This window comes from Chiloscyllium plagiosum, unplaced genomic scaffold (assembly GCF_037043375.1).
Source record: "Chiloscyllium plagiosum isolate Xiang-an unplaced genomic scaffold, Cpla_swu_hap1 HiC_scaffold_8, whole genome shotgun sequence".
NCBI lineage: Eukaryota > Metazoa > Chordata > Chondrichthyes > Orectolobiformes > Hemiscylliidae > Chiloscyllium > Chiloscyllium plagiosum.
This window is the reverse complement of record NW_028270146.1, coordinates 82911470-82936105: the sequence shown is the minus strand read 5'-3', so window position 1 is coordinate 82936105 and position 24636 is coordinate 82911470. Positions and strand designations below refer to the sequence as shown.

The 24636-nt window shown below is 42.9% G+C and overlaps 1 protein-coding gene across 4 annotated transcripts in view; it reads right to left on the bottom strand.

Moving 5' to 3' along the window:
• The window catches only part of g2e3 (G2/M-phase specific E3 ubiquitin protein ligase), an 82370-nt gene that overhangs the window by 36652 nt on the left and 21082 nt on the right, over positions 1-24636 (bottom strand). For all 4 annotated transcript variants that reach the window (XM_087990035.1, XM_087990037.1, XM_087990038.1 and 1 more), the window contains 4 exons: positions 22867-22973; positions 22239-22355; positions 16893-17017; positions 2041-2145 (listed from right to left, as the gene is read on the bottom strand). In XM_087990035.1, coding sequence (XP_087846161.1) covers positions 2041-2145; positions 16893-17017; positions 22239-22355; positions 22867-22973 — 454 coding nt within the window. The remainder of the gene's footprint in view (positions 1-2040; positions 2146-16892; positions 17018-22238; positions 22356-22866; positions 22974-24636) is intronic.

The following is a 24636-nucleotide window of genomic DNA, read 5'->3' as shown; positions in this document are numbered from 1 at the left end:
GGGGCAGGAGGAGAGGGCGGGCGAGGTGGGGGCAGGAGGAGAGGGCGGGCGAGGTGGGGGCAGGAGGAGAGGGCGGGCGAGGTGGGGGCAGGAGGAGAGGGCGGGCGAGGTGGGGGCAGGAGGAGAGGGCGGGCGAGGTGGGGGCAGGAGGAGAGGGCGGGCGAGGTGGGGGCAGGAGGAGAGGGCGGGCGAGGTGGGGGCAGGAGGAGAGGGCGGGCGAGGTGGGGGCAGGAGGAGAGGGCGGGCGAGGTGGGGGCAGGAGGAGAGGGCGGGCGAGGTGGGGGCAGGAGGAGAGGGCGGGCGAGGTGGGGGCAGGAGGAGAGGGCGGGCGAGGTGGGGGCAGGAGGAGAGGGCGGGCGAGGTGGGGGCAGGAGGAGAGGGCGGGCGAGGTGGGGGCAGGAGGAGAGGGCGGGCGAGGTGGGGGCAGGAGGAGAGGGCGGGCGAGGTGGGGGCAGGAGGAGAGGGCGGGCGAGGAGGGGGCAGGAGGAGAGGGCGGGCGAGGAGGGGGCAGGAGGAGAGGGCGGGTGAGGAGGGGGCAGGAGGACAGCGGGCGAGGAGGGGGCAGGAGGATAGCGGGCGAGGAGGGGGAGAGAGTGGGCGAGGGGGGGGGGTGAGAGTGGACGAGGGGGGGGGGGGGGGGGGGAGTGGGCGAGGGGGGGGGAGTGGGCGAGGGGGGGGGAGTGGGCGAGGGGGGGGGGGGGAAGAGAGTGGGCGAGGGGGGGGGGGAAAGAGAGTGGGCGAGGGGGGGGGAAAGAGTGGGCGAGGGGGGGGAAGAGAGTGGGCGAGGGGGGGAGAGTGGGCGAGGGGGGGAGAGTGGGCGGGGGGGGGGAGGGCGGGCGGGGGGGGAGGGCGGGGGGGGGGAAGAGAGTGGGCGAGGGGGGGGGGGGAGAGAGTGGGCGAGGGGGGGGGGGGGAGAGAGTGGGCGAGGGGGGGGGGGGGGGAGAGAGTGGGCGAGGGGGGGGGGGGAGAGAGTGGGCGGGGGGGGGGGGGGGGGAGTGGGCGAGGGGGGGGGAGTGGGCGAGGGGGGGGGGGGAGTGGGCGAGGGGGGGGGAAGAGAGTGGGCGAGGGGGGGGGGGAAGAGAGTGGGCGAGGGGGGGGGAGAAGAGAGTGGGCGAGGGGGGGGGGAGAAGAGAGTGGGCGAGGGGGGGGGGGAGAAGAGAGTGGGCGAGGGGGGGGGGGAAGAGAGTGGGCGAGGGGGGGGGGGGAAGAGAGTGGGCGAGGGGGGGGGGGGGGGAAGAGAGAGAGGGTGGGGGAAGAGAGTGGGCGAGGGGGGGGGGGGGGGGAGAGTGGGCGAGGGGGGTGGAGCGAGCTAGAGAGGTGGAGTGGGAGAGAGAGAGGGAGAGCGAGACGGGATAGCGGGGGAGGGATGGGATAGAGTGCGAGAGCAGGCAAGACAGAGTGGGGAGAGCGAGATAGAGCATGAGAGAAACAGGGGTGGGTAGAGAGTGAGCAAGACGAGGCAGGAGAGAGATGGAGAGGAGATAGAGAGAGAAAGAAAGAGAGATGAGGTGAGACAGAAAAAGGGAAGGGGTGGAGAGAGGGAGACAAAGGCGGTGGGGAGAGATAGAGATGTGGGGTGCGAGGGCAACAGAGACGGGATGAGAGCATGCACGAGCGTGGGAGAGATACCAAGCAAGCAGGGGAGTGAGAGAGTGCACAAGTGTGCATGAGAGAGAGTAAGTGAGCGGGCGGAGAGAGAGAGACAGAGACACAGAGAGACAGAGAGAGACAGTGACAGAGAGAGAGAGAGACAGTGACAGAGAGAGAGAGACAGTGACAGAGAGAGAGACAGTGACAGAGAGAGAGACAGTGACAGAGAGAGAGACAGTGACAGAGAGAGAGACAGGACAAGAGTGAAATAGCAAGATGAGGCCAATTTCAGGAACTGCAGTTTGGATAAATGCAACGTATTACATTTTAGTAAAACAAACAAGGACAGGATTTATACAATAAAGTAGTGCTTTCGGTAATGTTGCAGAACATATTGACCAAGGGGTTCAGGTTCATGTAGGTGGTTAAGAAGACATTTAGCACACTTGCCTTCATTGTTCTGACCTTTGAGTACAGGAGTTGGAACGTCATGTTGAAGTTGTTCAGGACGCTGGGGAGTCCTCTTCTGGAGTACTGTGTACAGTTCTGGTCGCCCTGTTAGAAGGAGGATATAATCAAGCTGGAGACCATTCAGAAAAAAGGTTTTACCAGGATGCTGCTGGGAGTTGAGTTATAGGGAGAAGCTGGATAGCTGGAACATTTTTCCCCTGGAGCAAAGGACGTTGAAGAGTGACCTTATGAACCTTTATAAAATCATGATGGGAATAGAGAAGGTGAATGGCAGATGAATTTTTCAAGATTGGGGGCATATTTATAAGGTGAGAGGAGAAAAATTTACAAAGAACATGAGAGGCTACTTTTTATTGTTACACAGTGGCTCATGCGTGGAATGCACTTCCTGAGGAAGTGGTGGATGTGGGTACAGTTACAATGTTTAAAAAAAAGGTTTGGAGGTATGTGAACCAAATGCAAGTAGGTGGACCAGTTTAGTTTGGGATCATAGTGGACATGGACTGGCTGGACCAAAAGATCTGTTTCCATGCTGTATGACTCTATGCAGCTAAAAGAATAAATACAAGAGCAACTGAACATAGAAACTTACTCCAATAAACCATCCTTCCACAACTGTGACATGGTCACAATAGTGGTCTTTCATGGTCCTGGAATTCATGCCTAAGATGGGAACACCACCACAAAGGATGCATTGGTTTACAAGATGACAGTTCATCATCCTCAAGACAACCAGAGATAGGCAATAGAAACAATTTTGCCAGTATCACCCTCAGCATCACCATATGGTTTGAATTTTTAAAATCTTCCTAACAAAACACTTTCAAAGTTATTTCAAATGACAATAAGCACAACAGCAATCAGGCTGAATACTATTCTCGGATTAAATGGGATTTCCAAGATATTAGGAGGTTGACAGCAAACTACTGGACCACTCCCAGACTTTATACTTTGGCTGCAATCCAAAAAAATTGAAATGGAGAAAACTGTTGTCAATAAACCAATATAAATTATAAATTTATTTGTTGCTTCCATAGGATGCAAGCCACTGACTCAGCTTGTGCTTGTCACCTATCTTTTACTACCCTTGTGAATGTGGCAAGCCACCTTTGAGAGGTCTGCAGGCCACGTGGTTTGGGACACCCACAGTTGTTAGAAAGGAGTTCAAGGGTTCTGATCCAGCAATAGTGAAAGCATGTCTTGATGGGGAACATACAGATGATGGCATTCCTATGCATCTGCTACCCTTATGTTTCCAGATGGTAGAAAACACATTTCTGCATTTACTGTTAAGAGGAGCCCTGGTGAGTATCTGCAGTGCTTAGTTGGTACATATTACAGGCAGTGGGAGTCAATAATGGAGGGAACACAAAGTTTGAAAATGGTAAAAAACAGAGCTGCCAATCAAATTAATGGTTTTGTCCCAGATCATGTCAAATTTCTTGAGTATTTTTGGAAGTACACTTATCCAGATAGGTGGAAAGTATCCCATCACATCCTGACTCACAAATTGGGGATAAGCTTTGGGGAGTTAGGAAACAGAATTCCTAACTTCTGACCTGCCCTTGTAGTATTTATGTAGAAGGTGCAATTCAGTTTCTGATTAATGGTACACTTCAGAATGTTTATAGTGAGAATTCAGCCTTGGTGATAGTTAGATTCGGTTGTTGGAGTCAGTCGTCATCAAGTGCTTGTTTACCATGACTACAACTTGACACTGATTCACCCAAATCCAAGAGTGTGGTGCTGGAAAAGCACAGATGGTTAGGCACTATCCGGGGAGCAGGAGAATCAACGTTTCGGGCACAAGCCCTTCATCGGGAATGAGGCTTGTGGCTGAAAGGGGGGCTGAGAGATAAATTGGAGGGGGGATGTGGGGCTGGGGAGAACGTAGTGAGAAGACGATAGGTAGATGAAGTTGGGGATGAAGCTGACCAACTGTACTTTTCCAGGACGACACTCTTTGTCTCTGATCTCCAGCATCTACAGTCCTCACTTTTGCCTGATACAACCAAGCTTGAATGTTGTTCCGATCCTGTTGTTCATGTCCAGTGCTTCACTATCTGAGGGGTTGGGAATGATGCTGAACACTGAAATATTTTTACTTTGATCTTCAAACGGGAAGAACATCAATGATAAAGCATTTGAAGATGTTTAGGGCAGGGACTCTATCCCAAAGAACTCCACTAGTGATGTCCTGGTGCTGAGATAATTGGAATCATACTTGATGCAAAAGGCAAATGGTTGCAGTTGTAGAGGCTAAACAAGAGAGTTGCCCTGATTTCCATTGACTCCAGACTTTCTTGGGCTCTTAAATATCACACTCAACAAAATGCAACTTTGATGACAAGAGCAGTCACTTTCATTTCAGTCTCTATGGAATTCAACTCCTTTAGTCCACATTTAAATCAAAGCCAGGAGAAGGTCAGGAATAGTGTGGCCCTGACAGCAGTGAGAAATAAACCTTGAAAACTACAGCAGTTCAAGAAAGCAGCTCACCAATATCTTCATCTCACCAATAAGGAAAAGCAATAAATACTGGCCCAGTCAGTGACACCCACTTCCCGTCAGTGAAAAATTTTTTTAAGAAGCACAGTCAACAACTTCCATCATTTTGAGAGTTGATTGATAGAGCAGCCACTGGCAATAGTTCTGAAAACTTGTGCTCGAGAATTAGTCACATTCGAGCTAGTCTAGTATATGTACAATACTGGCCACTACTTGGCAATGTGGAAAATTTTCCAAGTACATTCTGTCCACAAAAGCAGAACAAATGTCAGAATGTTATTAGAGTTTACAGTCTTTGCAGTATCTAGTTTTTTTAGCCAAGTGAATCGAGTTGGCTAAAGTCTAGCATCTTTGAAACTGGAGACCTCAGGAGCAAGCCAAGATGGAATATCTAGCAGTTTTGGCTGGCCTTCCCTCATTAAGGAGGGCATACAATTTGTGCAGCTTCCTTCTCCAGGTGGCTGTTCAATTGTCCTCTAACATCCATGACTGGATCTGACAGTGCTCCAGAGCTTAGATCTAATCTGATGGTTGTGGGACAGCTAAACTCCATCACATGGAGCTCTTGCTGTTTGACATACCTACAGCCCTGTTGCAGCTTTACTATGTTGACAAATCATTCTTATGATATGCTTGGTGCTACTTCTGGCATGTCCTCCTGCATTCTTCATTGAACCAGGATTGATAGTGTTTTGACAGCATTGGTAGAGGGAGGGATTTGCTGGGTCATAAGATCACAGTTTGTGATTGAATAGAATTTTGTTGCTGATGGTCCATAATACTTCATGGATATCCAGTTGAATTGCTAGATGTGATAAACTCATGGTAAAGCAACAAGATGAGAAATAGTTCACATTATGACTATATTGTGATCACCCCGATCAGTTATGGGCCATGGACAAATGTGTCTGACAGAGAAATCGGCATGGATGAGGTGAAATTGACTTTTACTTTTTGCTGGTTCTCTGACCACCAGCGATAGAACAATGTCCTTTAGTGAATGAATGTATTCCACCAGCTGTTGTGATGAGATTGGAGCCCATGCCTCACAGCATTAGCCGACAGCTTTCGTAAAAATTCATTCACAGGATGTGGGCAACACCGGCTGGGCCAGCGTTAATCGCCAATTCTCAGCTACCTTCCAGAAGATGGTGGTGCAGTGTCTTCTTGAAACACTGTTATCCATTTGGTGTAGATTTACCCACAAAGCTGTTGAGGGAGTTCCAGGATTATGACCCAGTGACACTGAAGGAACAGCAATATATTTCTAAGTCAGAATTGTGAGTGGGTTGGAGGGGTACTTGAGGAGTGGCATTTCCTTGTCCTTCTAGATGGTCATGGAAGGTATTGTTGGGGATGCCTTGGAGAATTTCTACAGTGTATCTTATAAATGGTAGGCACTGCTGATACTGACCATTGGAATGACCTTGGGACTAAATGTTTATGGGTGTGGTACCAAATAAGCAGGCTGCTTTGTCCTGGATGGTTTCAAGCTTCTTGAGGTTTTGGACTGCACTCATCCAGACAACTGGGGAGTATTCCATCAAACTGCTGGCTTGTGCCTTTGTCATTACGATACCATTTCTCCCAGCTTTAAACTAAATGCATATATTTCAAGTTATCTTTGAATGCCATATCAGTCATGAAGATGGCTAATCACAAGATGGTTGTGCCACGATTATGTCATTTAACTAATATAGGAGTGTCTTGGCCAAAGCTCCACGAATAAGAGCATTATTGTTTCCCCATAGGAATTTAAGAATTTAAAAGATGGCACCAGTAAGTGGTCACATTTGTATAAAACAACACTGAATTAATAATTTTATTTAAAAGAAGGAAACTTACCCACTTGACGCAGTCTGATTTATGATAATTCAATCCTACAGTAATGGAATTGGCTGTTAATTAGTCTCCGAAGTGGCCCATTAGCCACTCTAAAGAATGCCAGCAGTTGAAAATTTAAAAAAAATGTTGCACTGCTAGTTTCTCAGGGCAGCAATGGACAATAAATACTGTGTCAGTCCACACTCCAGGAATGAATAAAGAACTAACACCAAGTCAAATCTCTGAATTGTCCTTAGTGAGGACTTTGATACAGCTTGATTTCATTAAGGTGGCAAAATATTTGATGGTCAACAGTCAGTACAGCAATTGGCAATAGAGGGTTATTTCAAAGTTAATATTATTGGAAATATAAACAATTACACAGTCAATGGATATGATTACCATTTTGATATTATAAATAAGAAAGAGCTAATCAAAAATAATCTGCTCAAGAAATTGTATTGCAGGGAACAAATGAGAGATTCTCAAATCAATGCAGCAACATTTAGACAACCATGGCCTAGTTGCTTTAAACAATGTTAGCCTCTGATTCATTTCATGCAAGTAACTTGGGAAATTATGTCCAATCAAATTGCACAAACTAAATGCTTAGAGACGACCTCCAAACTTTAAGCAGATCATTGAAGCACTGCGACTGCACTTGTTATCCTCTAGTCTTTGCATACAATTATTAATCAACAAAAAGCAAGCAAAGGAAGAGACTATAAATTCTGAATTTTAATCCAATTTCTGCATTAGAGGAAAATAATTAACAGCTTACATAAAATCTGCACTTACAGAATGAACAGAGACCAGAAATAATGGATGTCAAGCAACATTGTTTTTAATTCAGTAAATGAAAAAAAGTGTCCGAGAAACTCAAAAGGCCTGGCAGCAACTGTGGACAGAAAGAAAACCCAGAGCTAACAGAGTTCAATATGAAACTTCTTCAGAACTGAAGAGAAAAGTGGAAAAGTGAGGGGCATTATACAAGGATGTTGCCAGGTATGGAGGGTTTGAGTTATAAACCAAGGCTGGATAGGCTGAGACTTTTTTTCCCACTGCAGCAAAGGAGGTTGAGGCGTGACATCAAAGAAGTTTATAAAATCATAAGAACTATAGATAGGGTTAATGGTAGGTGTCTTTTCCTGAGGATGGGGGATTTCAAGATTGGGGGGCACATTTTTAAGATGAGAGAAGAGAGATGTTTAAAAAAAAGGCATGGGGGCAAATTGCTCCCCCCAAGAGGGTGGTCCACATGTGGAATGAACTTCTTGAGGAAGCAGTGGATGTGGGGACAATTACATGAGTAGGAAATGTTGGAAGGGATATGGGCCAGAAGCAGGTAGGTAGGACCAGTTTAGTTTGAGATTATGTTCAGCATGGACAGTTTGAACCAAAGGGTCTGTTTCTTTGTTGTATGACTCTGACTGTATAGAAAAAAAGTGAGGAGGAAGAAATTAAATGGAAATGCAAGTCAGAAAAACATTAAAAAGAACAGCCAGATTAGAGACCACGTGGTGAGAGGAGGCATGACAAAGAAAATGGAGATGGAGTTCATGGACAGAATCTGTTGAACTCAATGTTGAGTCCTGAACACCTAAACACAAAATGAATGCTGCTCCTCCAGCTGGTTTTGGGCTTTACTGGAACACCACAGCAGGCCTTGGACAGAAATGCGAGCGAGAGAGAGAGTAAGAAAGATGGTATTTCAATAATTTCCAGTTTTCTACCCTAAATGCCTCTTCTTCACTAGGGACGCCCAACCTCTCTGCACCTCCATCTCTCACTAGGTCAATCTGAGGGCTCTCTGGTTCTGCCTAAATGGATGAACAGTCACATTTATCACCCCGCTCCTTTCCCTGGATGAGTTTGTTCTCTCATTGAACTGTTTCTCTTTTAAGTTCTCTCATGTCATCCAAATAAAAAAGGTGTGGCCACAGTTTTACAATCTTTTGTGTTAGGTTGCAAACATTCCTTTGTTCCATCCTATCAGGACCCCTCCACAACACTTTCTCTGATATATCAATGACTGTTCAGTGTCACTTCCTTTTCTCATCCAGAACTGGCGGGGGGGGAGAAAGAAAAATTAAATTTTCTTCCAATGTCCATAATTTTTTCACCATCCACTGACCAACATTTGACTCTTGCCTTCCCTGACTCAAGTCTACGTTTCTGGGTATATGCTGTCCAGCAATATTCATTACAAACACACCAACTCTCAGCTAGTGGAACTACAATTAATAACACCCAGCTTCCTGTTAAGGTTCCATTTCACTCTAAGTTTCTTTGTTACACCTATTCCAGTACCACTACCTTGCACAACAGTGCTTCCAAAATTATTTGTTACCATAACTGAGGATTCTCCTCCATTGTGCTGGAAAGCAGCCTCAACTGTATCAGACCAATTTCTTCAACTTTTGCCCTCACCCTTCCCCATGCTGTGATGGAGTTCCCCTTCCCTTTCAAGTCTCTATAGGTACAAGATCACACCCTGCCATTTTTGCCACCTCCAGTATGATGCCAGCATCACACACATTCACTGCGCGTCCCACCAGCATTAAGTGACCATTTGCTTTCTGTCTTCTTAGTCCACTCTTCTATACACCAAATCCTGTTAACCACACAGGATAGGGATTTGGATCTCCCATGGAAAACAAGAAAGGCACATAGTGGTATAACATAAATCTCCTATTTACCAGAAAGGACAAGTTTTGTGTCAGACCTGTCAATAGTGAAACAGAAAAATTAAAAGGAATAAAAAAAAGGGAATCCAAGATGGTGGCAATCTAAGAAGATCACACGGCAGAGTTCTGCATCACAGCATAAGCGGGACAAACCTTTAACCTGCCCAACCCAGATCATCGCGATATCTTGGAATGCCGGAAAGATTGTGGAGTCCCAAGAACCTTCTAAAAATCAACTGACTTGTGTTTCCAGCTTTCCAGAGAGGCCGAAAAATGGAGGAGGAGTACCCGAGGCCGGGTCTGCAGTTCAGGCTGCAGGATCCTAACAGTTGATTACTTTCCAGGCACTGGTGAACGAGCTCACAAAATCTCACAAGATGCTGGGGAAACAGACTGAAGAGAAGCTGGCTCCAATTTCTTGCTCATGGTGTAGAAGCATGAGCAGCAGCTGGGAGACCTGGAGAAGAGGGTGGATGAGGTGCAGCACAGGGTCACAGTGGTGGAAGCTGACGCCAGTTCATCCAAGGATAGGATCCAAGCCCAGCAACACAGGTCCGTAATGTGCACGACCAAGTAGATGACCTTGAGAACAGGGGCGGAGAAAAAAACATTTGGATCATCAGTCTGCCTGAGGGTAAGGAAGGTGAGCGGCCTGCAGAATTTGTTAGGGCTGGCTGCTGAAATTCCTTGACTTGGGAGGCTGGCATGAGAGGATTGAAGATAGAGAGGGCTCACCAGGTCGCAGTGTGGAGATTGGGTCTGGGTCAACATTCTGGTCCGCTCCTTGTGCGGTTCCATCAATACCAGGATAGAGAGAGTGTCATGGAGGCTTCCAGAGTCCAGGAGAAGGATCCAAAGGCCCTAATTTACGAGTGCTTTAAGATCATGTTCTTTCAGGACTTCTCATTGATGATGATCCAGAAATGAAAATCTTGCGACGGTGTTAAAAGACTGAGGAACTTGAGATCCAGTACTCTGAGGTATTCGGCGCTGCTTCCATACATCTCTTTGACAAGGAGAAGCAAGAGACTTTGTGGACAAACTAACATAATTTGAACAATTTTAGTATGTATATATAGAGTTGTTTGGTTTGCTTTTATTGTTTTGTAAAAGAAATGGAGGAAGTCCGGTTGGAGCATTATCTTTTTTTTCCCCCCTCTATTGATAATAATTCGGTTTAAACTATGTTTGGCAGTAGTTGAGATGTAAATTTTCAATTGCTAAGTTAGGATATACCAAAGGACAGTTGGGATATCTATTTCCCATTTATTTTTAAAAAGGATTTTCTTTATTCATATTGGTATTCTATTGGTATTCATCTGCTTGTGTTTGCGGTCCGGCTCTAGCTGGGAGAAGTGAAGGTGGCTGGGATAGCTAGATGCCTACTTATGGGCAGTTTGGGATGGGTAGTTGGCCCCTCTGGGCAGGGGTGAGCTCCCCAACTCAGCGCTGTTGGCACTACATATGCTGGTTTGTTTTCTGGTTTTTGTTGTTTTTAATTTTCAATAGTTTTGTAGGTTTGTTAATTGCCGGGTTTTAGTTTACATTGTTTTTAAGTCTGATGGATCCTGTTACATGAAGGCTCAGCGATTTGTGGTTCGAGTTCCTGCTCTCTGGAATTTAAATGTTATTGCAGGAGGTTATGGCTAATGACTTGATTAAATGGTGCACCTGGAATATCAAGGGAAGTCACTCACTAATTAAGAGAAGAAAGTACTTTTGAGTCTTAGAAAGGAAATTGCTTTTTTACAGAAGACACACTTGGATGACAAGGAGCATCTGAAATTACAGCAAAATAGCTTTGACAGAATTTATTTTTCATTATTTAATACCAGAAGTAGGGGAGTGGCTATACTGGTTAGGAAGAATCTCCCATTTAAGTTGTTAGTGTGTGTTAAAGACACACACAGGAGATTCGTAATTCTAAAAGCCTTGATAAATGGGGAAGAACACAGTTTTTTAAATGCTTATCACCCTCCAACTCATTTGGTAGGTGCCTTTTCTAAACTGATAAGTCTCGAGTCCCGGCACATCATTATAGGGGGAGATTTTAACTGTCTCATGGATCCTACAGTAGACAAGTTGCCCAAAGGTCCCTCGATACCCTCAGTACAAATTAAACAGTTAGTAGGTCTGCATGGGGAGTTAGGGTTGGTGGACATCTGGAGGCATCGCCACCCTACAGGTAGGGATTTGATGATTTTCTTCACACAGATGTCACTAGGCTTGATTTTTTTCTGACCCCTGCGGTAACCCTGGATTTGGTGGTATCTTGTACGATTAGTAATATCACTATCTCTGACCATGCTCCAGTGTATCTTATAGTTAAGACTAAGGACTTTTCAGTGGGTTCAAGGTACTGGCGAATGGATCTCTTTATCCTCAAGGTGGAGTATATCTCTCGGGAATTTCAGGCGTTCCTAGACATCAGCATAGGTTCGATTGGTAGCTCACTCGTTCTCTGAGAAACTGCCAAAGCCAATGCTGGGGGTTAGTTATTTCATATTCCGCCAGTAGGAAGTGACAGAAGGGTGAGCAGCAATGCCTCCTTGAAGCACGGTTGGAGGCAGCCAAGGAGGCCTACTTTGACAAACCCTCATTGGTCAAACTACAGAGGATTATGGCGCTGTGGTCTGCACTGAATTTCATGCTCACGCAGATGGCAAAGAAGGAGATGGCTTTTACACGAGCACGGTGACAAGCCAGGCAAATATTTAACATATCTTGCCAGAAAAAGGAGTACCCCACCAGCCATTACAGCGATTAGGAAAGGATTAGATTAGATTACTTACAGTGTGGAAACAGGCCCTTCGGCCCAACAAGTCCACACCGACCCGCCGAAGCGTAACCCACCCATACCCCTACATTTACCCCTTTACCTAACACTACGGGCAATTTAGCATGGCCAATTCACCTGACTTGCACATCTTTGGACTGTGGGGGGAAACCGGAGCCCCCGGAGGAAACCCACGCAGACACGGGGAGAACATGCAAACTCCACACAGTCAGTCGCCTGAGTCGGGAATTGAACCCGGGTCTCTGGCGCTGCGAGGCAGCAGTGCTAACCACTGTGCCACCGTGGGAACCTAATATGTGTTTCTAAAAGGATTAATGTGTCGTTCCAGAGATTTTACTCTGTTATACAATCCAAGGATTGTGAGGAGGGGTAGGCCAAAATGGTATCTTTTTTTAAAGGACCTGAAGCTCCTGGGTATGACTCTCAAACAACAATCCTTTCTCAATGCCCAATTATCAGAGCAAGAAGTGCAGGAAGCTGTGAGGCAGTTTCAGAGTGGAAAGGCGCCCGGTCCTGACGGACTTCCCAGTGAATTCTATAAGGAATTTATAAATATACGGTCAGGCCCGATGCTTAATATGTTTAATGATTCATACAATCATGACTGTCTCCCACCATTTCTGAGAGAGGCCAATATTTCACTTATCCTTTGAAAAAAAAAGAGAAGGACCCAAAGACTGTGCTTCATACAGGCCCATTTGACTCTGAAATTAGATTAGATTAGATTACTTGCAGTGCGGAAACAGACCCTTCGGCCCAACAATTCCACACTGACCCGCTGAAGTGCACCCACCCAGACCCATTCCCCTACATTTATCCCTGCACCTAACACTATGGGCAATTTAGCATGGCTAATTCACCTGACCTGCACATTTTTGAACTGTGGGAGGAAACCGGAGCACCCGGAGGAAACCCACGCAGACACGGGGAGAACGTGCAAACTCCACACAGTCAGTCACCTGAGGTGGTAATTAAACCCGGTCTCTTGCACTGTGAGGCAGCAGTGCTAACCACTGTGCCACCGTGTGGACTTTAAAATCCTCTCAGACTCTGGCTTTAAGGCTGGAGACTGTGTAACCTTCTAATATTAAAGAGGATCAGACAGGCTTCATAAAGGGTCGCAGATCCTCCAATAATGTTAGGAGGTTGCACAATGTATTTCAAGCATGTCAAAACAGGGATTGGTGATTCTCCAGATGCAGAGAAGACATTTGACAGAATTAAGTGTAAAGTATCTTTTTTATACTCTGGCGCAGTTTGGTTTGGGCGAAGTCTTTATAAAATGGGTAAAAGTTCTCTATGCTGGCCCTCTCACGGTGGTCATCACCAACAGGGTCCAATCAAGCAATTTTAAAATTCTTAGGGGCAGCCAGCAGGGCTGTCCCCTTTCACCATTGCTTTTTACGTTGGTGATTGAACCATTGGTGGGGATCCCAATATACCAGCTCCAGAAGTGGGGGCAAAATTACATAAGATTTTATTGTATGCAGACGATGTCCTAATTTATTTTGACAAACCCAGCAGTTTCAGTGCCTCGCCCGATACAATGCATTCATGCTTTTGGTGCTTTTTCAGAGTACAAGATTAACGCTGCCTATGGACGGTCTTACGAAGTTGTCTTGAGGGCAACTATGGATTCCCACTTAGGTGGTGACAGGGGGTTTTGTGTATTTGGGCATATTCATTACTCCAGTTCTGAATTGGCTGTTCAAAGCCAATTTTATCCAATTATTTGAAAAAAATTAAACAAGATTTTCAAACATGGGAGGCACTTCCAGTCTCGTGGTTGGGTCAGATAGTGCTTATTAAGATAAATATTCTCTATACAGATGCCCCCCGACTTTCAATAAGCAAACTCTCAGGAGGCTGAATGGCTGGTTCAGCTCTTCTATTTGGCATCAAAAGCAGCCCCTCATTAAATTAGCTAAACTGCAACCGCCTCTCAGATGTTTTTTGGGGGGGGGGGGGGGGGGGGACCTTCCAGACATTAAAAATTACCAATTAGGCTCGCTTTTGTCTTAGGTGAGTGATTGGGTTTAGGTTTGTGGAGATCCTCTTCTACTATGGCTAGATATCGAAGCCTCCCAGGCAAGGTGCTCCCTTACCAGTTTGCTGTTTTCAGAAAAAATGAGGACAATTAGGGAATATTACCATAACCCAATAGTTATCAATACTGTTAAAGCATACAGGGCAATTCAGCACAGGGAAGGCAATATTGGCAAAACATCTTTGTTTACACCTTTAGTTGGTATGCAGGGGATGATAGATTCAGGATTTAAACGTTGGGCAGCAAGGGGTGTGTCTTGCATGGGCGATGTATTTGAGGGGGACGTAGTGATGTCCTTCGATCAGGTAGCATGGAAATACAAGTTATCTAATAGAGTCCTCTTGTTTTTTTCAAGTTAGGGATTTTATTCAAAAAAAGACCACAGTTTTGACAGATCCCTACAAATCCGACATAGAGAGGGGGATGCTAAGTGCTAAGAATACACTTTCTGTCAGTACTTTATATCATCAATTGGGGGTGCCCCCTCAGATGAGTTTGATCGACTGCAGGATGTGGGAGAGAGGCTGGGTGTTGAAGTCTCCTCGGAGGCATGGGAGGATATTTGGGAGAATGCAAGGAAGCTATCAATTTGCAATAGGTCCCATGCTTTACAGTGGAAGATTCTGCACAGGGGGGTCCACTTGGCTCTGGACTGTTTTGTCAAAATTTAATCCAGGGTTTCTTCAGCATGCCCCAAGTGGAAGGTCTGTACGGGCACTCTTACCCATTGTCCCTGGTCTTGCAATAGGCTTCAAACATATTGGAGTGCTGCGGTGGGCACAATGGAGAGGATTTTGTGTGTTGGGGTGGAGAAGGACCCTATCTCTCTCTCCTTTTGGGCCTGCCCACTGTATTGCCTGCAGACGCATATAAGAAAAACTTTTCAATATTATCACATTCTGTGGAAGAAAGAATATCTTGCTAGGTTGGATATTCAAAAACCCCACGGGCCTGTCGGGTTGGCGGAAGATTGTTATGGAGCATATTCCCCTGGAGTTTCTCGCAAGTATGGTTCACCACAAAACTGAGAATTTTTATAAGACATGGCAGTCCTTTTTGGAACACCTTGACACAGATTTATCTGCCACACTAACAAGGGCTTTTATATAGCCGTAACGATTGTATTTTACAAGTCCAATATCCAGGGAGGTGGAACTGTGAACGTATAAGTGTTTTGTTTGGCTGGGCTGAGTTATTACTATTTATTAGCTAATTGTTGGTTATTTATTTATTTAGTTAAATAGCCAATTTGTTTTTTTTTATTCTATATATATGTTTATACATTTGTACATGAGGGTGGGCTGGGGATTTTTTTGTACTCTTTTGAATTGTATTGTTTTGTACTTGTTGTAACATAAAAAAATATTTTTTTCAATAAAACCATGTTTATAAAAAATGGACAAAAAATCAGGCCTGTGGGCTACCTCACCAACTATGGGTTGTGAATCCATATATGTGAGGAGTGAGATTATAATACTGAACACCTCATCCTCCTATGACATTTTCTCATGCATTCACAGGTGTCACATCATTTGCTCTTTTATCCCTTTACAAAGCATCTAAATACCCCTTCCAGAAGGGAGAGGGTCTTTGTTGCACTTTTTTTCGTATTCAGTGCTCATAATGCATTCTCCTTTCTCTTGGAGAGGTAAAACCCAGACAGGGTAACTGCTTTATAGAACACTTCTGCTCAGTCTGCAAACATGACCTGACCTTCTGGTCTTTTGTTACTTTAATGCACAATTTTGCTCTCATACTCACTTTGTCTGTTTGCTAGGCTTTCCAGAGTGCACCCCAGTGAAGCCCAACATAATATGGAGAAATAGCACCTTATTTTACTTTTAGACATCTTATACCTTTTTTGGACTCAGGTCAACAATTGCAGACCATGGCCACTGCCCTCCATTTTATTTCCTTCCTCTTTGAGCTACCCCACCATCTAGTTTTCTTGATTTTGTTTTCTATTATTAACTACTCTGGATCTATCTCTTCTCAATGACTAATACCATTTGCCTTGCCTTTTTCTGTGACACCAGTGATCCCATTTCCCACACTAACTAACCACCCCAGTCCTTTGGTTCCACTTACTTCCCTTCATCGTTTTCTAAGGTACAAAACCTATTACTTTTCTACATTTGTCATTAGCTCTGTAGAAATGGCAAAGTGGACACGAAAGGTTAACTCAGTTACTCTCCCCACAGGTGAATTTCTAACACTTTCTGCTTTTATTTCACATTTCCAACACCTGCAGAAATCTGCTTATATTTCCATTTATGGAGTAAAAACAAGGATTATAAATAAGATGGTCAGTGAATAAGGAATTTGAGGAATGTTATTAGTCATTGTGACCAAGCAGTATTTACAACTGTAGGGAGTACTTCAGGAGAACACTTAATGCATTTATCAATGGAAGCCAGATATGAGAAAGAAAGGAATAAAAGGATACAGCAATTAGGTGAAACAAAACAGGGTGCAAGGTGTACAAAAGAAGGTTTATATTGGACTCAATGTTAATTCTGCTGATTTCTGCACATAATGCTGCCATACCTGCTCAGTTTTTCAAACATTGTTTTTATTTAACATGAAGGCCGCTTGTGTGGAGTATAAAATGCTCCTTTGACCTGCTGAGCTAAATTGTCCATGTCTGTGCCACATATTCCACGTAACATAGTTTTAGAGGTACATGTTACATTTATTCTACTAAAATGCTTCAATAATAATGATGGCTGTCTACCAAATGGAATGGATTTGGCTTTCGAGATCTCACACTAAGAGTTTTACATAAATTGTGTGGATCTCATCTTAGCATCAGTCCATCCAATCAATATTGTAAATGATGCAATTAACTTTAAGTAGTTACTCCACTAGAACTAATGTGAACAAGATCCTGATCGCAAATATAAACCTGTTATTATACACTTCAAATAAAAAGGTTTAAAAATAGTAATATCACATTTCCAGAAGTTACCTGATTTGTATACAATATGTCTACAATCTGGGCACTCCCAATTTTCCATGCAGATTGCCAAAAATGAACAGGCCAAATGAGTCCCGCTGGAGCCACAGTACTTACAGAGTACAATGTCCCATTTACTGAAATAGAGAAATTGCACTGATAAAAGTTCCTAATAAAGAAAAACAAACTGCAATTTTAAGTATCACTTAATTCCAAACAGACAAAAGAGACAACTTAATTTTCTAATATTTTATGACATGGATATAATAATGGTGATATTTCGTGGATTAGGCAATGAGACAATTGCTTACATCAGTGACATGCAGAACAACCCAGAAAGTCCGACTTCTCTTGTAGATTAGATTACTTACAGTGTGGAAATAGGCCCTTCGCCCCAACAAGTCCACACCGACCCGCCGAAGCACATACCACCCAGACCCATACTCCTACACTTACCCCTTCACCTAACACTACGGGCAATTTAGCATGGCCAATTCACCTAACCTGCGCATTTTTGGATTGTGGGAGGAAATTGGAGCACCCAGAGGAAACCCACGCAGACACGGGGAGAATGTGCAAACTCCACACAGAGAGTCACCTGAGGCGGGAATTGAACCCGGGTCTCTGGCGCTGTGAGGCAACAGTGCTAACCACTGTGCCACCATGCCGCCCAGAAAAGTTCTTTTTCTTGACACTCTTACACACTTGGCGCAACTGCAATACACCAACTTCTGTGAACAGTCAAAATTTGTTAAGTACAAGCTCTGGAGAATCACTTAACACTTATCAAGAGAAGCTCTCTAAACAAGTAACTGTTCTTCCTTTCACATCACCATTAGTAATGCCCACAAGACAACCCTCAGCAACTCCCCTGTAGTCACATGCTACTTAAGACAATATAGTTATTTGATTATTTCCAGAAACAATGTGACTTGGATCATTCCATAATAGCAAGATCTAGTGTAAATAGTTCTTTTTTAAAATAGTGGGGTGTGGCTAAAATTTTAACTACCCCTGGGACATCCAATTTCTTACAGGTCAGCAGAGCAAATCAACCCCCTAACATGCTGCTCAATTTCCTAGATTTATTTATTTCAAGTAACAATCTAATTTATTTTTGAAATCAATCTTCCCACTTCCTTCACCAGAGAGGCAGCAGGTTCTAGTGTGTTACCACTTGCCGCACAAAACTTTTTCATATTCCTCTTTTATCTCTTGCCCAAAATCTTAAGTACATGTCCCCTAGTCATTACACTATAAGGTAACAAACAGATTTATCTCATCTATCTTATCAAACCTGGTCATATAAATTTTCACACTTCTCTTCAGAGCAGAGGATTTGAAAGAAGGTGGGGTGTGCATAACTAAATGCAATACAAGGCGTAACTGGAGTTTTATAAAAGTTTAGAATAACTTTCTTCATCTTCTACTGAATACCTCTATTTAGGAAGCTTAAGATCCTATGTGCTTTGTTACGACTGTCAGTGTATGCTGTCACCTCAAAGATTAATGCATATGTATCCCAAGTACCTTGAGAGTAGTACAATTACATTGCCTTTCCTCATTCCTTCTATCAAAATCTTCTATACACTTATCTACACTAAAACTGATCAGTTCTTTCTGCTCACCTGTGTCAAGCTGAGGGCAATTTATATCATCCTCGCTGTCTGCCTGATAATTCTGACAATTCTAAGATTATAAGGAATCTGCATGAGGAATCTACCGGTTGAGTGAATGGGCAAAACTTGGGAGTTTGCTGTAGGCAAGTGTGAGGTCACACAGTTTGGTAGGAAGAGTCATAGGAGATTATTTAAACAGATGAAGACTCCAAAACAAAAAAAAGTGCTGCACAAGGGGATCAAGGTATTCTTGTGTGTAAAACTCAAAGCTACCATGCAGATGCAGCAAGTCATGGAAGGAGTATTTTAGATGTATAGTGGTACCTTGGAATCTGAATTTAATTTGTTCCAGGAGGTTGTTCGGATTGCGAAAAGTTCAGATTCCAAAACATGGAAAGTGAATTAATCCGTTTCTGGACCCCAAAAAAAACATTTTACAAAAGCAAGAAATAAATGTACTAACATGAAAATAACTTGATTTTCCTTAGTGAGGAGTGCTAATGGTGAATGCACTTATTTGCTTCACTGCTCTTCTTGGGTGCAATGGTGAATGCACAAGGGTGATAATTAAAGAAACCAGCACAAATCACGAGGTAGTCTAGTGATGGACACATGTGAGATGTTTTCACGACTACTTCGGGGACGAACTGAACAAACAATGTGTGACCTGAACGTTATGTGGTGTTCGGATTCAGATTTGTTCTAACAATAGGGCATTCGGATTCCAGGGTCACCACTGTAATTGCTTTGGGGGGGGTTGTAGGTTTAAAAATAGGGAAGTCTTCTTACAACTCAACAGGGTGTTGGTGAAGGGACACCTAAAGGACAGAGTACAGTTTTGGTCCCCATATTTCCAAAAAATGGATGTACTGGCATTGGAGACAGTTCAAAAGCGATTCACTCATGATAAGTAATATCCCAATAGCTCTCCTAATGATTTGTTGTACCACATACTAATCTTATGCAATTCAGGCATGAGAACATCAGCATCCCTCTACATTTCAGAGCCTTGCATTCTCTCACCATTTACACATGTTTTTTCTTTTTCCTACCAAAAATGGACAACTTCACATTTTCCCACATTAAACTCTATTTGCCACATCATTGTCCACTCACTCAGCCTATTAATATCTTTTTATAATCTTGTGTCCTCTTCACAACTTAATTTTCTTAGTTTCCAAATTTTCTGACTGGACAAAGATCACTTCAAGTAAGTGTTTTACATAAAGATAAGCAATTGAGGTACCAGTAAAGAACTTTGTCGCAAGCTGAATAAGACCCACTTAAACCCACTCTGCTTCCTGTTAACCAACCAATCCATACCATATGCCATCCCCTGCATTAGGAGCCTTTATTTTCTCCAATATCCTTTAACGTGGCACCTTTAAATGCTTTTGAAGAGCGAAGTACAGTACATCCTCTGGTTCCCCTTTACCCACAGCATATGGTACCTCCTTAAACAACTCCAACAGACTGATCAAATATAAATTTCCCTTTCAGAAAATAATGTTAAATTTGCTTACGTACCTTGAACCTTGAAAGTGCTCTATTACTTTTTTAATAGTAACTTTGAAGTTTCCACGTGATACATGTTAAACCAACTGGCCTGAATGTTCCTGTTTTCTTCCTCCCTCGCTTTTTTGAATAAAAGGAGTTACATTCGCTAACTTGCAATCTAATGGGTCCATCCTGAATCAAGGGTGTTTTGGAAAATAAAGCAAAGTATTGACTTCCTCAGTAGCCACTTCATTTAAGAGTCTAAGTTGAGGTTTATCTAGATCCAGGCACTTGTCAGCCTACTAAAAATTTTCCCAAGTTCCTCCCTCCTTTCTATTTCCAGATTTACCACTGTTTCTGGAATTTTACTTGTATCCTCTATAGTGAAGTACAAAATTTCTGTTCAATTCATCTGCCATTTTCTTATTTTTAAATACTGATTTTCCAGTCTAACTTTCTGTAGGATGAACATTCACTTCGTTAACTCTTGAATGTTTACACAAATGCTAGTTTTTATTTCTGCTTACCTTTTCTCGTGCTAATATTTCAATTTGCTTTTTAAAAAATATTCTGCCCAATCTTCTGATCTGCCACCTATCTTTGTACAATTACCTGCTTTTTCCTTAAATATGATATAATTTAACATTTCTATGTGCATATGCCCCTTGAATTTTTCTGACTTGCTGGAATGTGTCTATTCTGTATGTTCTAAAATATTCTTGTTCCATGCTTCTCTAATTGCTTTTATTTAAGCAATAGGTTCAGACCTATTCCTCACTCCTTCAGGCTGAATGTAAAATTCAATTGTATTTTGAACATAGGGTGCCTTCACAATGAGATCATTAATTAATTCTGTCTCATTGCTCAATACTTAATCAATAGTCTGCTTGGCTCGAGAATATATTTCTCATCTTTGCCCATTTGGCTTTTCCAATTGAAATTTACGATTGTCACTGTGCATTTTTGACTAGCTCTCTTATTTCCACCTTTATGCTGCCACTCTGACTGGTTATTGATGGGAAATCTGTATACTACACACAGAAGTAACTTCTTGACTTTATCATTTTGCATTTCTACTCAAACGGTCTCCACATTTTGGTTCCCTGAACTTGTGTCAGCCCTCTCTGTTGGGCTAATACCAATATTAGCCAACAGAGCTGGTCCTCCACATTTTCCGAAATGTCTTGTACTCTTCAAGATGCAGGTTCAATCCTACAACTTTTGTAGGAGTTACTAAGTCCTACTTACATTCTCAGTATTTGTTTTGTTGTGAAAGCTATATGCATTCAGATACAGAGACTTTAATTTTATTTTTATTCTTTGTAAATCCTAGTCTTATCTATTAGATTTATACATTCTACCCCTTTCTGCCATAGAAGTTTGTTAATTCCCATGTTGATATCTTTCACATTGGTCTCGATTCTACCGATTTACCACATCTTAAATTTGACCTCTTGTGTTCCCCTATTAGAATTAAAATTCTCTAGTTTAAATTCCCTAGTTATCAAGAATACTGGCTCTAGCATGGTTCATGTGGAGAACACTCGATCCATACAGATCCTAACTCTATCCAATGCCCCACGAAATGGAACACACTTCTTCCATGTCAGTCTTTCAGCTATGCATTCACTCTGTAATCTGAACATTAAAAGGCTTGGCTTCTAAATTTGGTACCAATCACCTCATACTGACATGATTCCCTCTCCTCTCCAACCCCTCATCCTTACCCCTCCCACCCCACCCTTTGAGCTATATGCACAAGGCAAATCAGATTAGGGAGATAAATAGTGGCTGACAGACTGACATGGAAGAAGTGGGTTCCATTTTGTGAGGCACTGGGGAGACGTTGGGAACTGTGTGGATGGAGCATTCTCCACATGAACTATGCTAGGGCCAGTGTTCGAGAAGCTTCCCGAATATTGATTATTGCACTTATACAGTACAAGTGGGTACAAAACAAAAGGATTTCATCACCCCCTCAGAGGCACTTAAATTTACAGCCAGATAATGTTGGTGGTATTTAATAGAAGATATTTTGTTACTGTTACAGTTATAGAGAGTAGTTAGCTTTGAGAAAGCATCTAAAAGACCATTTATACACCAAATTTAAATAGAAACGGAATCATAATACACTGGATTTTGGGGAAAAAAAAAGACTTATCTTTGAAGAATTAAATAATCACAGATTTTCTTAATTTAAGGTTGCTAACTCAGCAGTTTTCATGGGAAAATTAACTGTTACCTATCAGGTTCTACATATTCTCTTCCATTTTTACAGAGACATCTTCTTGCATCACATCGCTGGTAACGTTGCAATAAATCCTGAAATGCATTCTCTTCAAGTTCCCAAGATGCATCCCTTTATTTTAAGAAAAAGAGAAACAATTAAGAGCAGAAGAATATAAAGTTCAAGTGAAGGGTTGTCATCTACAAGGAGTCATCAATATCTGAGAAATGTTATGTTCTCCTCTGGTTTTGGTCATTATAATCTATTACAGCTTCATGCACATCCTGGGACATTAAACAACAACTTCAATGCCACCTATCTTCAAGACAAGACCAGATTTTCTAAACCTGTGTGTTTTGTATTTTCAAAAGGCAAAATAATAGCCTGCCACTAGGAAAAATGGCTCAGAGAACTCATTAGTGCGAAATGAGGGAATTGGCATAAAGTCCTTAAAGTTATAGCAACTAATTGGAACAGGATCACCAGTCATGATAAATTAAATTACTTATAAATTGCATTCACTATCCCTCTCAGCAGTTCCCATAAGCAAAAGAACAAATAAAAAGGCTCCAATTTATTTATTAATCACTACCTATTTAACTAATAAAATTGCATAAGTTCTTATTGGTAAATGCACACATACTTTTCTGGAACATGGATCCCCATTCGTAACATCTCTTTCTGGAATTCATCTTTATTATTGCATATAGTGCACTTGAAGAAGAACATCCCAGCACTCAGGGACTGATACTATGAAAAGAAAGGATAATTGGATGAACTAAAAATACTGAAATGGTAATAAAGTATTTAGCATTCACTTTGCTAGACAATTCAATCTTAATCAAACCCATCTTAAATAGTTGGTAGGTCATTCGGACAAATAGTGGAAGAGCAGCGGGGAAGAAGCTACAGTATTCAGTTAATTCAAAGACTTAGATACCAACAAGTCAAAAGGTATTGGTAATGGACTGGAAAAAGAAAGAGTTCAGCAAAACAAAACAAAAGCCCAAATTAACAAAAGTTAAGCTGATGCACAAATCAGCAATGTGCAATCTATTAATGCAAGATGTTTGGAGTATGAAACACTCCTGAAAGGTAAAATGAAAACATGAAAAAAAATTGTATTCCATGGCTAAGCAGATAAATCAAAGCTGAAACATAATAAACACTGATCACACTAAAACCAGCGTGCATATGTTGAATAGTCTGTTGGTGGTAGGGTTGGGGGGAGGGGTGTTTTCAAAGCCTAAAAACATGATGAAAGCAAGCTAGCAGATATTCTTAAGAATACAAAAAAGAAAAAAGTTAGGGAGAGAGAGAGGGCAAAGTCACTCTGGAAGAACAATAGAATAAAAGACAATTTATAAATATTTTGCATCGGTCTAAAATGACTGAAGTAAGAACAAAGTGGTTCTGGAAATATTTAGTACAATTTATGTTAGCAGGGACAGCGATAGAAGCTTATAGGGACCTGAACGATTCGTGCTATGGTAAGAAATCTGGGAGATTCACATGAGAAATCAACCAAAACCTCAACATTAGGAGTAACTTGTTGAATTTTTGAACAGTTCCAAGCGTTGAGATGAGGTTCTTGCAAAGAAGTGGAGAGATGTCCATTAATGGGAATTATTTGTGGCATTGTTTATTTGTAGCCTCTAACTGCAAATCTCTCCTCATTAATATGCAGGCTTCCACCTGTCTCGAGTAAACTAGGTTGATAGTTTCCAGATCAGAGGGGGGAAGCTAGCAATTTCAAGTCACTGCTTGCTCCTCTGGACCCTGGAACAACTCAGGGCATGCACCAGGACACCTGCCACACTCATTCCCTCAATGCCTGTCAACCTCTCAAGATCACCGTGACATCTTTCCGATCCATTTACAGGATGCTTCAGTGCTTTGAGGTGCACTGGCAACCTGCATTGATATACTGCTTTGTGTACAAGCTCAGGTTCCCAACTGATGAGGTTGCACCACAGGGCTATTTGCTTGCTTTCATAATACTTGCCCACCTCAAGTTCTTCTGGATACTCAACATCTGCCTTGCCTTGATGTGCTTTACTACCCACTAGCCAGAGCTACCAGACTCCTAATACTTCAGTCTTGCTTTGCCATTTTACACTGCCACAAACCAGGATACTTGTAATTGTCAGCAGTCCTCAATCAAGGGATCCTCAATGTAGGTCAAGGACAGCTTCTGATATCAGTCTAGGGTGTTGGGCATGGTCAATCATACAGTCAGATGTACAGCCTCTCCCTATAACTCAAAATTCTCCAGCCCTAGCAGCATCCTTGTAAATCTTTACTGAACCCTTTCAAGTTTTACAACATCCTTCCTATAGCAGGGAGACCAAAATTACACGTGGTATTCCAAAACTCCTATATGCAATGCACTGACCAATAAAGGCAAGCATAC